The sequence below is a fragment of the Ailuropoda melanoleuca genome, chromosome 10 (assembly GCF_002007445.2).
Source record: "Ailuropoda melanoleuca isolate Jingjing chromosome 10, ASM200744v2, whole genome shotgun sequence".
Lineage (NCBI taxonomy): Eukaryota > Metazoa > Chordata > Mammalia > Carnivora > Ursidae > Ailuropoda > Ailuropoda melanoleuca.
Window position 1 is genome coordinate 16,995,460 of NC_048227.1, and position 13,282 is coordinate 17,008,741.

General features: G+C 59.8%; 1 protein-coding gene across 4 annotated transcripts in view; it reads left to right on the forward strand.

Moving 5' to 3' along the window:
• The window catches only part of ATP2A1 (ATPase sarcoplasmic/endoplasmic reticulum Ca2+ transporting 1), an 18,124-nt gene continuing 4,842 nt past the window's right edge, over window positions 1–13,282 (forward strand). For 3 of the 4 annotated variants that reach the window (XR_004628431.1, XM_002927329.4, XM_002927328.4), the window contains exons 1-12: window positions 1–4,015; window positions 4,355–4,372; window positions 4,780–4,862; window positions 6,255–6,359; window positions 7,046–7,184; window positions 9,095–9,175; window positions 10,053–10,138; window positions 10,290–10,587; window positions 10,733–10,899; window positions 12,140–12,228; window positions 12,497–12,599; window positions 12,820–12,951. Coding sequence is in view for 3 of the 4 variants with exons in the window: in XM_002927329.4 (XP_002927375.1) it covers window positions 3,898–4,015; window positions 4,355–4,372; window positions 4,780–4,862; window positions 6,255–6,359; window positions 7,046–7,184; window positions 9,095–9,175; window positions 10,053–10,138; window positions 10,290–10,587; window positions 10,733–10,899; window positions 12,140–12,228; window positions 12,497–12,599; window positions 12,820–12,951 (1,419 nt within the window). In the remaining variant the exon portion in view is untranslated. The remainder of the gene's footprint in view (window positions 4,016–4,354; window positions 4,373–4,779; window positions 4,863–6,254; window positions 6,360–7,045; window positions 7,185–9,094; window positions 9,176–10,052; window positions 10,139–10,289; window positions 10,588–10,732; window positions 10,900–12,139; window positions 12,229–12,496; window positions 12,600–12,819; window positions 12,952–13,282) is intronic. The other variant, XM_034670192.1, reaches the window with a different exon arrangement.

Below are 13,282 nucleotides of genomic sequence, written 5' to 3' on the forward strand. Positions count from 1 at the left end.
GCCCTGTGCTTTCAGCCCGTTGCTCCCCTGTGGGCTGTGCTGTTGGTTGAGCGGGAAGTGCAGAGCCAAACAGTGCTTCCCAGGGTCTCCAGCCAAGTTCTCAATGGGACAGGACAGTGAGCAGCAGGATCCACAACCCCTAAGGACCCTTCCTGCTCTGAATTCTTCAGTGAAGGCTTCCCACCCTAGGGAGAAAGCAATCAGAGAGAGATCGTGGGGCCGAGGCTGGGGCACCGTGGCTGTTCTGGGAGAGATTTAATGTGGCAGCCACAGAGCCTGGCTACAGAGGGGCCCGAGGACGGACTGGCTTTCACTCCTGGCTTTTCTTGTCCTTTGCTGTTTGGCCTCGGCAAGGTGTTAGCCTCTCTAGGCCTCGCTGTCCTCATCTGTTTAGTGGGAAGTTTGTGGACATGATGATTTGCTTGGCCTGGATAGTGTTTCCATTGGGATTTCACATAGAAGTTCAGATTACTGGCTTCTCGTGAAAATCCGAAGATCCAGCCTCAGGTGCTCCACCTTCCACATTCCACATCTGCTCCAACCCCACTGGCCCACTGCACTCAGGTGACCTCAGCTCCATGGGCATGAGTTTGCAACATCTCGCCCTCCTCCAACGGAGAGCACCCTTGGGTTTCCCAGCTCTGCAGGTGGTGGGTGCCTGCAGGGAGGGGCCAGGTTCTGAAGACTCCCACCTGTTTTGTTTGGACTTCTCCCTTCCTCTCCTCCACCCAGTGCTGCCTGTCACCTTCCTTCCCAGGCAGCATGGGGCCTATATTCTCGCGCCCCTCAGCCACTGTCCCCACCTCCAGGAGGCCCTAGCCATGCTTATGACCTTGCTATTCTGGGCCTTGCGTCCTGTTGGGAGATGGACAGGAGACAGCTGGGCTCACAGGCCACCCAGGCTGGGGGCTAGCTGGGGGAAGCCTGCTGGCTCTCCCAGTTTTGTCTAATCCCTGGGGCTCCCCCAAACCTTGACCTCAGGAGACTGGGGATAGAATTGGCCTTGCAAAGGAGGGGATGGTTTGGGGAGCTGGGTGCTGTGTTCTGGAAAAGTTGGTGGTGAGTGAAGGCCGTGGTGCCCCAGGGTAAGCAGGACCTGATCCCCTCCTAATCTAGCAGCAACTGGTGCTGCGAGGCTCCCCCTCCCCCTAAACCCTGCCGGCTTCAGGGACTTGTCTTCTGAAGATGGGTGGGGGAGGAGGCCAAGGAGCATTCCCCCCACCCCAAGATTTGCATGTCTTGGCTGGAGGAGCCTAAGAGACTGCTTCCCTCTAAGCCTCGCTTTAAGGATGGTTGCGCCAAAGTTTGGGACTGGCCAGGGACCGGCCAGGCTCTATGTCCCTGTCCTTCAGAAGCAGGCTTCTCCCATTCCCAGCTTCAGCCCTCCCAGGAGGGGAGGAACACCTTCCGACAGTGGGCTTGGAGACCCCTGCTGGAGGGATCGAGGAGAACCAGTTCCTTCCTCCATCCCAGGCCACACCCCCAGCCTCCCCAGCGGCCAGCCTTCTGCAGCTCCTGTGGGGTAGCTGTCCGTCTGGAAAGATGGGGGAGGTGGGAGGGGTCACCTTAAAGGGCCCCACTGGCAGCAGCGTCCTGTAAAGCCTGCCTCCTGTCCTCAGCCTCCTGCTCTCAGCTCCCCTGGAGCCTTGGTCCTTCCGTCTTCTCCCCCTTCTCCATGTTTGGGCATTCCTGCTCCTTTCAGACAGCGCCCGTCACTCCTCCAGGTGGTGGCAGGGAGAAGCCACAGAGCACCAAAAGGCTTGGCACAGGCTGAGCCTGACTCTGGCCTAAGAAGGTGGGTGCTGGGCTAGATGGAGGTGCCTGCAGATGTGACCCCATTGTCTGAGCCCCCCTCCTCAGGTCCCAGCTCAAGGGAGGGGTTTGTGGGAACCATGAAAAGGGAGAGGGAAGGAGCACCATGTCCTCAATTCACCTGGAAGGCTCCCCCCACCAGTCCAGACAGAGGAAGGGATAAATGGGGGGGGGGCTAAATCCTTAAGTGCCATCAACCCTGCTGGCCTGCCTGCTCTCCAAAAGTGAGGCCTCCCTTTCCTTCTCCTGCTGTCTGCTCTGCCGTCATCTGCTTAAGAACTTGAGCACCAGTGGGGGAAGCAGCCTGGAGAACCCTTTCAGTGGCCCATACTCCTCTGACTGTCCATCTCAGGAAGCTGGAGGCCTGGACGCAGGAAGGACTTGAGGCTCCTTCTTCCCCTCCCTGACCTTCCACTGTTACCTCTCATTGAACCTCTCTCCTCTCTCTGCCCTCCTTTCCTCCCCTGCCCACAGCCCAGTCTACCCTCTGTCCGCTCCTCCAGCAGCTGCCCTGGTAGTAACCAAAAGACGCCCCCCTCCAGGAGCAGGGGTGGGGGTGGGGGGCTCTGAGCAGCTGCTCCAACGAGGAAGCTGATACCAAGGCCAGCCGCTTAGCGACAACTTGTGGCTTTGCACCCAGCCCTGGGCCCCCACCCACCTGGTTGCTGCATGCCAGCTGCCTGCAGTCCCTTTTCCCCACCGCTCCTCAGACTTCCCTCTGGCCCCCGCAGCCCTGTCTGTTTCCCCAGCTCTGTTCTGTCCTTATTTTCCCCAGACCTGTCCCCATCAATCTTCCCCCTCCCCATTCCTTTGGTCTGGAGCCTCTGCTCCATCCAGCTTCCCAGCCCCCTTTCCTTGACACCCCTTCTTCCCTCACGCCTCTTCCTGCAGGGTATGCCCAGCACCTGAGCAGGCAGCCTGTGATCCTCTCTCTCCTAGAGGAGATACTCCAGGGCCAGGGCAGAGTGTGGACTACCCGCCATCTGGGGTCTGCCATGTGAACCCCTTGAGTTAACACAGTGGGGGATGAGGGGACCCTCATTCCAGGACTTGGGGTGACTCCTGCTCCCATCCTGAAACATTGATCTCTCCCCCTCTGCCATCAGCACATTCTGTAGCCTCTTGGATTACCTGGCTGCCTGGGTATCCCATTTTCTTGGCGGGGGGGATTCCCCGCCAGGGATGGGGGGCCCCCCGAAGGCTACGTTTCCAGAGGCCAAGTTAGAGCGATGGGGAGGGGGGGAGTTTGGGGGAGAGACAGGCAGTCCTGGCTTTGCTCACCAGGGCTTGGACACTAAATCCCTTGTTGATGGCTGCAGCAACCCCTCCCGAGGGTTGGGTTACCATCTTCTGCCCTGTCCCCTTGACCCTCTCCCCTCCCTACTTCCCCTTGTCCCTCTAGAGCCATTTCCTCTGGCCCCCAAAAGATGCTGGCCCCCTCTCCCGTCCCCTGAAGGTTGGAGTATCTGCTGCCCTTTCAGCAAACTGGGTGAGGAAGGAGACTGGCAATAGCAACAGGTCGAGGGTGGGTGGGCTGGGAGGGAGTCCAGGAAAGAGAAAGGAGGAGGCTCGGGAGTAGGAGGAGGAAGAACTACAGGGATGACTTTGGAACAGGAAATTCAGTACAACTGAGGAAGTCCAGGCAACTGAGGGAGGGGTCAGCAAAACACAGACAGTGAAGTCTCTCCCTGCCCCCCCCTTCCCTGGGGCTGGGGCCACCTTAGCTTCCCTCATGAGTGACATCTCAGGCTGCAGCCCCACTGTTCCCCCTCTGTCAGCAGAAATATCTTTCTCCTGACCCCTCCTGCTGGAGTCTTAGCCAGCCAATCCCTGATCTGGGGGGGGGAGCCCAGCCCCCCCTACTCCCTCATAAGGACCAGCTGGGGGTTGGGGGGGTGGCCGGCTGCTGCAAGTGGGACGGGGGTTAGAGCTTCGTGGAAGGAAGAAAAACGTGGGGGGGGGCAGGAGAGAAAAGCAAGAACCCCAGACAAATAGGCAGGTGGACACTGAAGAAGGCCCCCGAAACGTGAGAACCCCCCCCCAAGAAGGAGCACACCGCCCCCTGGGCCCCAGGAAGGGAGCACAATGGAGGCTGCACACTCCAAGACCACAGAAGAATGTTTGGCCTATTTTGGGGTGAGCGAGACTACAGGCCTTAGCCCGGACCAAGTGAAGCGGCATCTGGAGAAATACGGCCCCAACGGTAAGTATCTCTTGGAGGAGAGGCCGGTAACGCCCTCTTGCTCCCCCACAACACACACAGACACATCCACACACTCACGCACTGGAGTCTCTCCCTCCAGAGTGCCTTAGGGAAGAGCTGGGCCCTGGTCCAGCGACTGCAGGGGGTAAGAGGATACTGACAAGACAGGGTCCCTGAGACTTAGGGTTTTGGGAGGTTTTATGGGATGACCTTGGTGAACCTCAGATGCCCTTTTGGTGGCCTGACTCTCTTACCTTAGTCAGAATCCTGGGTGTGGGGGGCATTAGACTGAACCCCAAATGAATATGTCCTTTTCTTTTTTTTTTTTTCTCTGCGTAGAGCTCCCTGCTGAAGAAGGTAAGTTCCTGGAATCCCTGAGCTCTCTTAAGGAGCCCCCCCCGACCATGTCCCACTTCCTTCTCCCCACCTTCTCCCTACTGACTCCTGGAGCAAATACCCTCCGCAGAGCTTAGAGTCTGGCTGGGGACAGGAGTTTCCAGGCACTTTCTCCAGCCCTGAGGCCTCCAGCCCTTGGGCAACTAACTGCCCACCATCACTCTGAGGAGCCTGTTTCTGGACTCCCAGTGAGCTCCCTCAAACCCCTCTCAGTACCAAGCGGCCTGCCTCATCATCCCAGGACCTTCCTGCTCAGGCTGGAAGTCAGGCCACTCTCAGTCCCTGGATCCCAGCCTGCACTTAGAGTCCCAGCCATTCACCCGCCAGACTTTAACCCGGGGGACCCCCTCGCCTGCCTCTTCCCCCAGGGAAGTCCCTGTGGGAGTTGGTGGTAGAGCAGTTTGAAGACCTCCTGGTGCGGATCCTTCTCCTGGCCGCCTGCATTTCCTTCGTAAGTGTGGGCAGCCATCTGGGGGCCGGCTGGGGTGTGGGTCGGGGGTGCTGGAGCATCTCCGGNGGGGGGGGGGGGGGGGGGGGGGGGCTCTGGCTCCTCGGCTCTTCTGGTCCAAGCCCTCAGCATCCTCTTCCGCAGACCAGAACTGAGGGGGGCGGGGAGGGGGGGCGCTGATGCGCGTACGCCTCGGTCCTCCTCCACACCCCACAGGCAGGTTTTATTTTAAGCTTTAAGGGTGTTCTCAGCCAAAACACTGAAGCTAAGCCACCCCCGCAGCTTCAAGGGCTTCGAGGGCTCGGGTTACCCCCCAAGCGCCGGGCTCCCCAGCTCAGGCTCAGACTGCGCTCTGGCCACCACCACTCCCGGCATGCCCCGGGGCGCGCAGCCGCTCCACCAATCCCCGAGCCTCTTGGCGCCGCCGCCCCGCCCTCCCGACGCGGATTGGTCCCGGCAAAGACTCCCTCAGAGGCGGGAAAGAACTGCTGGTGTGAGGGTGCCTCCAAGTGCACCCGAAGGCCCACCCAGACCCCACACCTGTCCCGGGCTTCGCTGCCCACCGCCCATCAGGGCTGGAACCCCAGGGACCCCCTCCTCACCCGCCCGGCCTGACCTTGCCGCCCTCCACGGGGGCCCCCCCGCAGCCGCAGGGTCGCCACCTGTCTGGCCCCGGACCTCCCCCGACCCCGCCCCAGCACCCACAACCCCAGCAGCCTGTCTGCCTTCTGGAGTTTCTTCCTTAACATCTTAGCCCTGCCAGAAGACAAGACTGGGGGCAAAGAAGGCTTCCTGTCCCCTAGTCTCCTTCATGGAGGCCCTGTGGGCCCCTGAGTACTAGCTGGCAGGACCTCCCTTCTCCCTTCTCAGATTTGCTCCTTGACATTTGCCGGTGGCTGTTGCCTGGCAGTGGCAACAGCTGGGGTGGGGTGTGTACAGGAGGCCCCGTAACACTATCCCCCCTCCTGCTCCCTCATGAAATTGGAGCTTCCCTGCCTTGGGATGTTGGGGAGGGCTGTGGAGGGGCCCCGGCATCTGCAAGGACCACAGGGTTTTGGCTCCCATGGGATGGATGTGGCTGTGGGGGGTCGTTGGCCCGGGTGTCCGGTGAGCTTTGTTTACAGGCCAACAGCCTGGCCAGGGAAACCCAAAAACATTCCCAGTTAAGCTCCGAGTTGTGCATGCACACCTGTGGGTTCCTGCTGCGTGACAGCAGTGGCAGCGTCTGTGTGAGTCTGTGCTTTGGAGTGTGTAGGACCTCAGACCGGTGAGGGGCTGCAGGATCCCTGCGATTTCCAGCCCCGTTTGTTCCCGCACACGTCTGTGCCCCCGTTGCCCTTCTTTATGCGTTGGAGGTGCTTCATTACTGTTAGTCTCCCTTCCCCTGCTCCCCAGGTGCTGGCCTGGTTCGAGGAAGGCGAAGAGACCATCACTGCCTTTGTGGAACCCTTTGTCATCCTCTTGATCCTCATTGCCAATGCCATCGTGGGGGTTTGGCAGGTTAGCCGTGACCCCGCCTCACTCCTTCACATCCTGACACTAAACACAAAGCCAGCCTCCCTCCCAGTCTCCTCCTCCTCCGTCACTTCCTCCGGGAAGTGTTCTCCATTCCTAATGCCCAGACTGGAAAGGGAATGGAGTATGGGAAAGAGATGGGGGACTGATGCTCCCATTGTCACTTGCTGGCTCCATAACCCAGGCAAGTTCCTTCACCTCTCTCAGCCTCAGTGTCCTCACTCGTAAAATGGGGCTAACAGTCCTGCCCCTGGGCGGTGCTGAGCTGGAACAGGATGCTTGTGGGGTGCCCGCCCCTGTGCCTGGCATATAGTAGCCGGTCAACAAATGCTAGCTTGATTTCCCTTCTCTTCCCTTGCCACCCTCTACTTTTCCTGCCCCTTGCTTTCTGATTTTCTTTGATTCTCTTTTCTTCTTTCCCCTGAACCTCCTTATCTGTCTTCGGCCATAAATGACAGTTTCCTCAACACACACACCTACCCTCATGCGGGGTGTGTCTACTCCCCAGTGCCAGGAGCCAGGACTGCGTGACCTGACTCTTACTCTGTCATGTCCCTGTTTCCCCCAGGACTCTGGCCCCTGCCCCTCCCAAACCTCCTCAGCCAGTCCCCTCCCATTCTACAACCTTCTTCCCTCTGATGACCCTCCTCTCCTCCACCTTGTCCCTCCAGGAGCGTAATGCAGAGAACGCCATCGAGGCTCTGAAAGAATATGAACCCGAGATGGGAAAAGTTTACCGGGCTGACCGCAAGTCAGTGCAAAGGATAAAGGCTCGGGACATTGTCCCCGGGGACATCGTGGAGGTGGCCGGTGAGTGATGGGAGTGAGTGGTCCAGGAAGGGAGGCCCTGACTTCGAGGCTGAGAGGATGCCGACGGTTGGGGGGGCTGATTCTGCTGTCTGGGAGGTAGCTGGGATGGTGGAGTCTTTGCTTCTCCTTCTCAGACTCCTCAAGAGGTCACCCCAGGGCACCATGGCCATAACACCCCTCCCTGTCAGAGTCTCAGCAGGAACAGCCAGTCCTGTCCCTGACGCTCCAGGCGGACCCCCTGCTCCCCCTCCTCTCAGCCAGCACTTGCAAGCAACAGGTGGAACCCAGTCCCTGCCAATGGCCCCGTCTCCACCCCCCTCCCGAGGCCTGGCTTCTCTCTCCTTCCACCCACCCCCAAGCTTGGTCAGCTCTAAATCTTGACCTCTCAGTGCCCTTGAGGCCTCTTGAAGGGGTAGGAGTGAGGGTAGAAGGGAGGAGGGGGGCCGAAGGCTCAAGCCCCCAACCATGTAAGGGAAACTCAGGCCCCAGCAGGGAGCACGGGACCTGGGAGGAGGGGAGCTCAAGGAGGGGCCCCGCCTCTCCGGTGAGGGACACTTAATGCCTGACCAGGGAGGGGTGGGGGCCGAGTGGCTAAGATTACTGGGATTCTGCCCCCTTCAGCGGTTTTTATATTTGCCCTGCACCGGCCTTCCCACATCTCCAGGCCCCTGGCAGAGGGGAAAGTACTAGGCCCGCTTGCCTCCACCAGACTCCCCAGTTGCCACCACGGGAGGCCTAGGGAGAGGGAGGGAGGGCGGGCTGAAGACCCCGGGGCACCATCCCAGGGCCATCCTGCCATGGTGACCGTTTGGAGTCAGCGCCATGAATGTCTATAAATATCGCTTGGGCTTGGGTGACAGGGTGTCCCGCCCAACTCCATTGCCGCCTCCCTCCTCCGTCAGCTTCCTCTGGCACGGGAGGAGGAACCTTAGAAACAGGGAAAGGAAAGTGGCCCAACGAACCCCATCCCCAGTACTGTCCGTGGGACCGGGCGGGATTAGGCAGAGGCCCTGGGAGGCGATAAGCCTCTTCAAAGGCCCTGAAGTCCAGGGGGGCATCACCTGCCTTGTCAGCCTACCTGCAAGGTGGTTTCCTGGCCTGACCCCCTCCCCTGCATCTCCTGTGGCCTGCCCCCACCCGTGCTCGGCCCCCTCCTGCCCTGCCATTCCTTCTTTGCCGCATAGCTCCCCCGCTCTCGCACCTCACCCACTGTGGCTTCCTGCCTACCCTCGGGAGCACAGACCAGGGCCTGGCAGGTTTCTGACAGGCCGTCTCCACCAGGCCCTGCAGGCCCTGTGCCCTCTGCCCTTGCAGCTCCGCCCTCTCCTCCTGCTCCTGCCCTTCTCACCCTTCCCTCTGGCTCCACCTTTTGTCCTGCTGGACAGATTTCCTCACTTCTCGTATTTTCTCCTGTTTCCTCTTGTTTCCCCCACCCCCGCCCCGTAATTCCACGGCCTCCTCTCCCCTCTGAAGCCCTTCTCTCAAATTCACCCATTTCTTTTAGTTCTTTTCTTGCTCTTCTCTCCCCACCTTCCTCCCTCTTGTTTGCCTCTCTGTTTTGCTGTCTCATTACACAGCTGGATCATTCCTAATTTTCCCTTCAGCCACTCAGCGTAGACGTTTATTGGGCACATGCTATGTGCCAGGCCGTGCGCTGGGCCCTCTCACGGGCTCACAGCCCAGGGTGGGGAGAAAAGCAACAGGGGGGCAGTTGGAATGAGTACTGAGAGGGGGATGCTTGCTGGGGCTACAGGAGCCCACGCCAAGGGCCCGACTCAAGCCCGGGGTGGGCACCCAACCCCTGCGACCTGAAGGATGAGGTGAGGTAGTCAGACAGAAATCGGGCTTTTCTTGGGAAGGAAGAAAACTCCTTTCTCAGCTGACTTCACTCTCGTCTGCTCTCTCCACAGTGGGGGACAAAGTCCCTGCCGATATCCGCATCCTGTCCATCAGATCCACCACGCTCCGGGTTGACCAGTCCATCCTGACAGGTCCGGTGGGCCGGGTGGGAGGATGCTTCAAGGGGACGTGGGGATGAGGTGGGGAGCTGAATGGACACACAGGGATGAAACTCCAGGTGGATGAAAGAGAGCAGCCAGCTCCCTCCTGGCTCCCCAGTGCCGGTGACGTCAGCATGGCTTAGCTTTGTTCGCCATTGCGAGGGGTGATGGGAGGTGAAACACAAGGGGTCATGGGAGAGGGCGGGGCGTTTGTGCCCATTCTCCAGATGGTCATCAACCCCGTCCCTCCACATGGACATTCAGACACCCAGAGAACTATCCTGTTGCCTCAAACCCCCACCCCTGAGTGAGGAACCACAGATTCTGGGACAAGCTGGAGGGTCTGGCTGTGCTTAAAACCACAGCTGCTTCTGTTTCTCCACTGGGAGAGAGACAGTGAAGAGCCAGCGAGCCTTCCCTGTGGTCCAAGGAGGCAAGGCTGGCCCAGTGCAGGGTGGCCGCCCGAGCCCCTGCCCAATGGGGAGAGGAGAGCGTCTCCCTCCCAGGAACGTGCCCTGTTGTTGACCATGCCCCTTCCCATAAAAACTTCTTTGGCTTTCACCAAGACCTGGTTCTTCTGAAGTCTCTATATTATCGTCCCCATTTTACAGAGAACAGAGGTTGAGTGATCCCAAATTCTGCAGCTTGTAAGTGGTCAAGCTGGGGCTCGGGTCCAGGTCATTTTACTCCAAGTGCGATGGATTTCCCACCTGCTTCCAGTGGCTTTTGCCAGAGTTCAGCCTCCCTCCAGAACTGTTGCTTGGTCGTCACCAGGCCCCGTCCTGCCAGGCAGGGCCAGAGTCAGGGGTGGGAAGGGTGGGAGGAGGACATGATGTCATTTGAAAACCTCTTGGCTCCTTGTCCGCAGGCGAGTCCGTATCTGTCATCAAGCACACAGACCCTGTCCCTGACCCCCGAGCTGTCAACCAGGATAAGAAGAACATGCTTTTCTCGGTGAGCCACGTGGGGCCAGCTGTCACGCGCTCGAGCCGGAGGCCCCGGTGGGGGAGAGACATGTGCAAGGAGAGATGAGGCCCGCCGTTGGGAGGGTGCAGTGGGAGGGCCGCCTCTCGCCCGACTCCTTTCCTCTTGTCCTCCCTCTCAGGGTACCAACATTGCCGCTGGCAAGGCCTTGGGTATTGTGGTTGCCACTGGTGTGAGCACCGAGATTGGGAAGATCCGCGACCAAATGGCCGCCACAGAACAGGACAAAACCCCCCTGCAGCAGAAGCTGGATGAGTTTGGGGAGCAGCTCTCCAAGGTCATCTCCCTCATCTGCGTGGCCGTCTGGCTCATCAACATCGGCCACTTCAACGATCCTGTGCACGGGGGCTCCTGGTTCCGTGGGGCCATATACTACTTTAAGATCGCTGTGGCCCTGGCTGTGGCCGCAATCCCAGAAGGTATGGCAAGCTCTCTTTCTCTTCCCATGGGGTAATCGAATCCACAGGGGCCCCTTTCCAAGTAGGGTAACATTTACAAGCTCCAGGGATCGGGACCCGATTTCCTCGGGGGCCGTCCTTCACACCCTCCCCTTCCTCCCCACAGGCCTCCCTGCCGTCATCACCACCTGCCTGGCCCTGGGCACCCGGCGGATGGCAAAGAAAAATGCCATCGTGAGGAGCTTGCCCTCCGTAGAGACTCTGGGCTGCACCTCTGTCATCTGTTCGGACAAGACGGGCACCCTCACCACCAACCAGATGTCTGTCTGCAAGGTCAGGGAACGGTGGGACTCCCACTCCCAAGATGGCCTTAGGGGTGAAATGAGCCCTCCAAAGATGGGGTCAGCCCTTCCTCCCCGGCAGCTTCTCCTTCTGGCCGGGGCAGGAAGTGCACGGAGGGCAGGCGGAGATTGCCACCCTGCCGGCTGTGAAAAGGACGAGCGGGGGCCCCTCTGCGCCCCCCACCCCCAGAATGGTCCTCCGTGGCCGGTCCAGCAGTGGGTGGTCAAGCAGTGAGGAGTCGCAGGCTGTGTTGACGGCTCTGCAACAGTGCGATGGGATAGTAAAGGAGCTGTGGGCCTGTCGCTGGCAAAGTCACGGGCACCGCTAGGATCGATGTGGTCCACTGCCCGCGATCGTGATCGCGAGGACATGCTCAGTGTCAGGAAAGAAGAGATGTCATGTTTTTTTTCTGCCCTCCAAGAAGTTCCCAGTCCTCTTGGCAGGGGGATCGGGGTCAGGGGGCATCATTCAGGGACCCCAGGCAGAGAACCCCTGCCCTAAACAGAGTTCTGTGTAACAGCACGTCCATGAAGCCCAAATTGTTCTGAGACTCAAGGGCGGTGCGGTCAGACCAGGGCGACAAAGGCTATACCGTGCACGCCTTGGGGAGACCCCCGAGCTTGCTGGTGCTTGAAAGCCTCAGAGAAGGCTGACCGTCGAGAGGGTGCATTCGACTTCGTTGAACCCCAGAACCGTTGTCTCTCGGAGCCCGTCTGAAGCCCCATCCCTCCCCCGATGGCTGTGGTTCAGGGCGGGTTGCTCCTCCCCGGGACCTTCCAGAGCTCAGGCCTCAACGCCAGACCACCGGCTTCTGCAGCTGGCCTCCTGCCCTGGTTCCTAAAAATGAATTGATTGCCCTCATTTGAAAGTCAAGAGATTTCACAGGAAAATAACCCGAACTTCTGGCTCTTCCTGCAAAATGGGAAGATCTGGCCGCGAGCTGCTGACAGCGGGGCCACGGGCTCTCAAGTACCTTGCTGCGCACATGTCCCTTCGTTACCTCGCCCGAAGGAGCCTCGAGTGTGGCCTACAGAAACTAGGGACTTTGGCCTAGAGGCCGCTAGCAGCACACATGGAGGATGATGGCAAGGGGGCGGTGGGGAGGCTGGCCTAGTCTGCAGGGGTGGCCGGGAGAGGCACGGGGCACCGGCCTCCTCTCCGTGCCAGCTGCCTTCGCGTATGGTGATATGGTGACAGCTAGACATCTGTCTGCGTGCCCCTCTCCCTGCAGATGTTTATCGTCGACAAAGTGGACGGAAACATCTGTGTCCTGAACGAGTTCTCCATCACTGGTTCCACTTATGCTCCAGAAGGAGAGGTGTAAGTCCCCGGAAGTCCTCCCCTCAGCTCCCCCTGTGCCCCGCAGACACCCACCCCCCACTTCTCTCCCAGGGGCCTCCCTCTAGTTTTATCTTCCTGTCTCCTCTTCCTTCCCTGACCTTGTTCTCTCTCCCGCCTGAGTGGTCTCCGCATTGGTGGCCACGTCCATGACTGGCCCTCGCTGCTCTTCCCATGTTCTCTCTGCATCTCGGTTCCTATTCTCCTCTACCTGTCTCTTCTCCTTCCTTCCTCCCTGCCCCACTGCCAGCCTGAAGAATGATAAGCCAGTCCGCTCAGGGCAGTATGATGGGCTGGTGGAGCTGGCCACCATCTGTGCCCTCTGCAATGACTCCGCCTTGGACTTCAATGAGGTAACCTGTCCGCTCCTGATGCAGCCGCCCCGTCCCCTTCCAACTGGCCGAGGCCAGGCCTCCTCCCCGGGCCACGTGGGAAGGGGACACTTCGTACCAAGGCCTCTCCTGGGTGGAAGGGGGAGGGAACGGCTGGCCCCCTTCCCGTTCTAGGGGGAAGGTGGGAGCAAGGGCCGGGAGCGCAGGGCACTTACTTCCTCTTCCTCCTCTGTCCTCTCAGACCAAAGGTGTTTATGAGAAGGTGGGCGAGGCCACCGAGACCGCACTCACCACCCTGGTGGAGAAGATGAATGTATTCAACACCGAAGTGAAAAACCTCTCCAAGGTGGAGAGGGCCAATGCCTGCAACTCGGTGAGTCTGGGCACTCCCTCCCACGGGGTCCTTCTTCGCTCCGGATCGCACAGGCCGGGACCCAGGGAACCTCGGGGGGCAGGACCTTGTGCCCTGTGCTGGGACCCCAGGCGGCACGGGCAGCCGGCCTCTCCACAGCTGTTGCTGGCCAGGCCAGCTTTGGGTAGGTCCTGCTGCCCCTGGACTGATTGGCACTCGCCACCTCCTCCCTGCAGCCCCCCTGGATGACACTTCTCTCATTGTGTCCCTAGCGAGAAGGGACAACACCGGGCACAGAAACAGCAGCCACCCATCGTGGGGCTTCCCTGGTCCAGATGAACAAACCCCATTC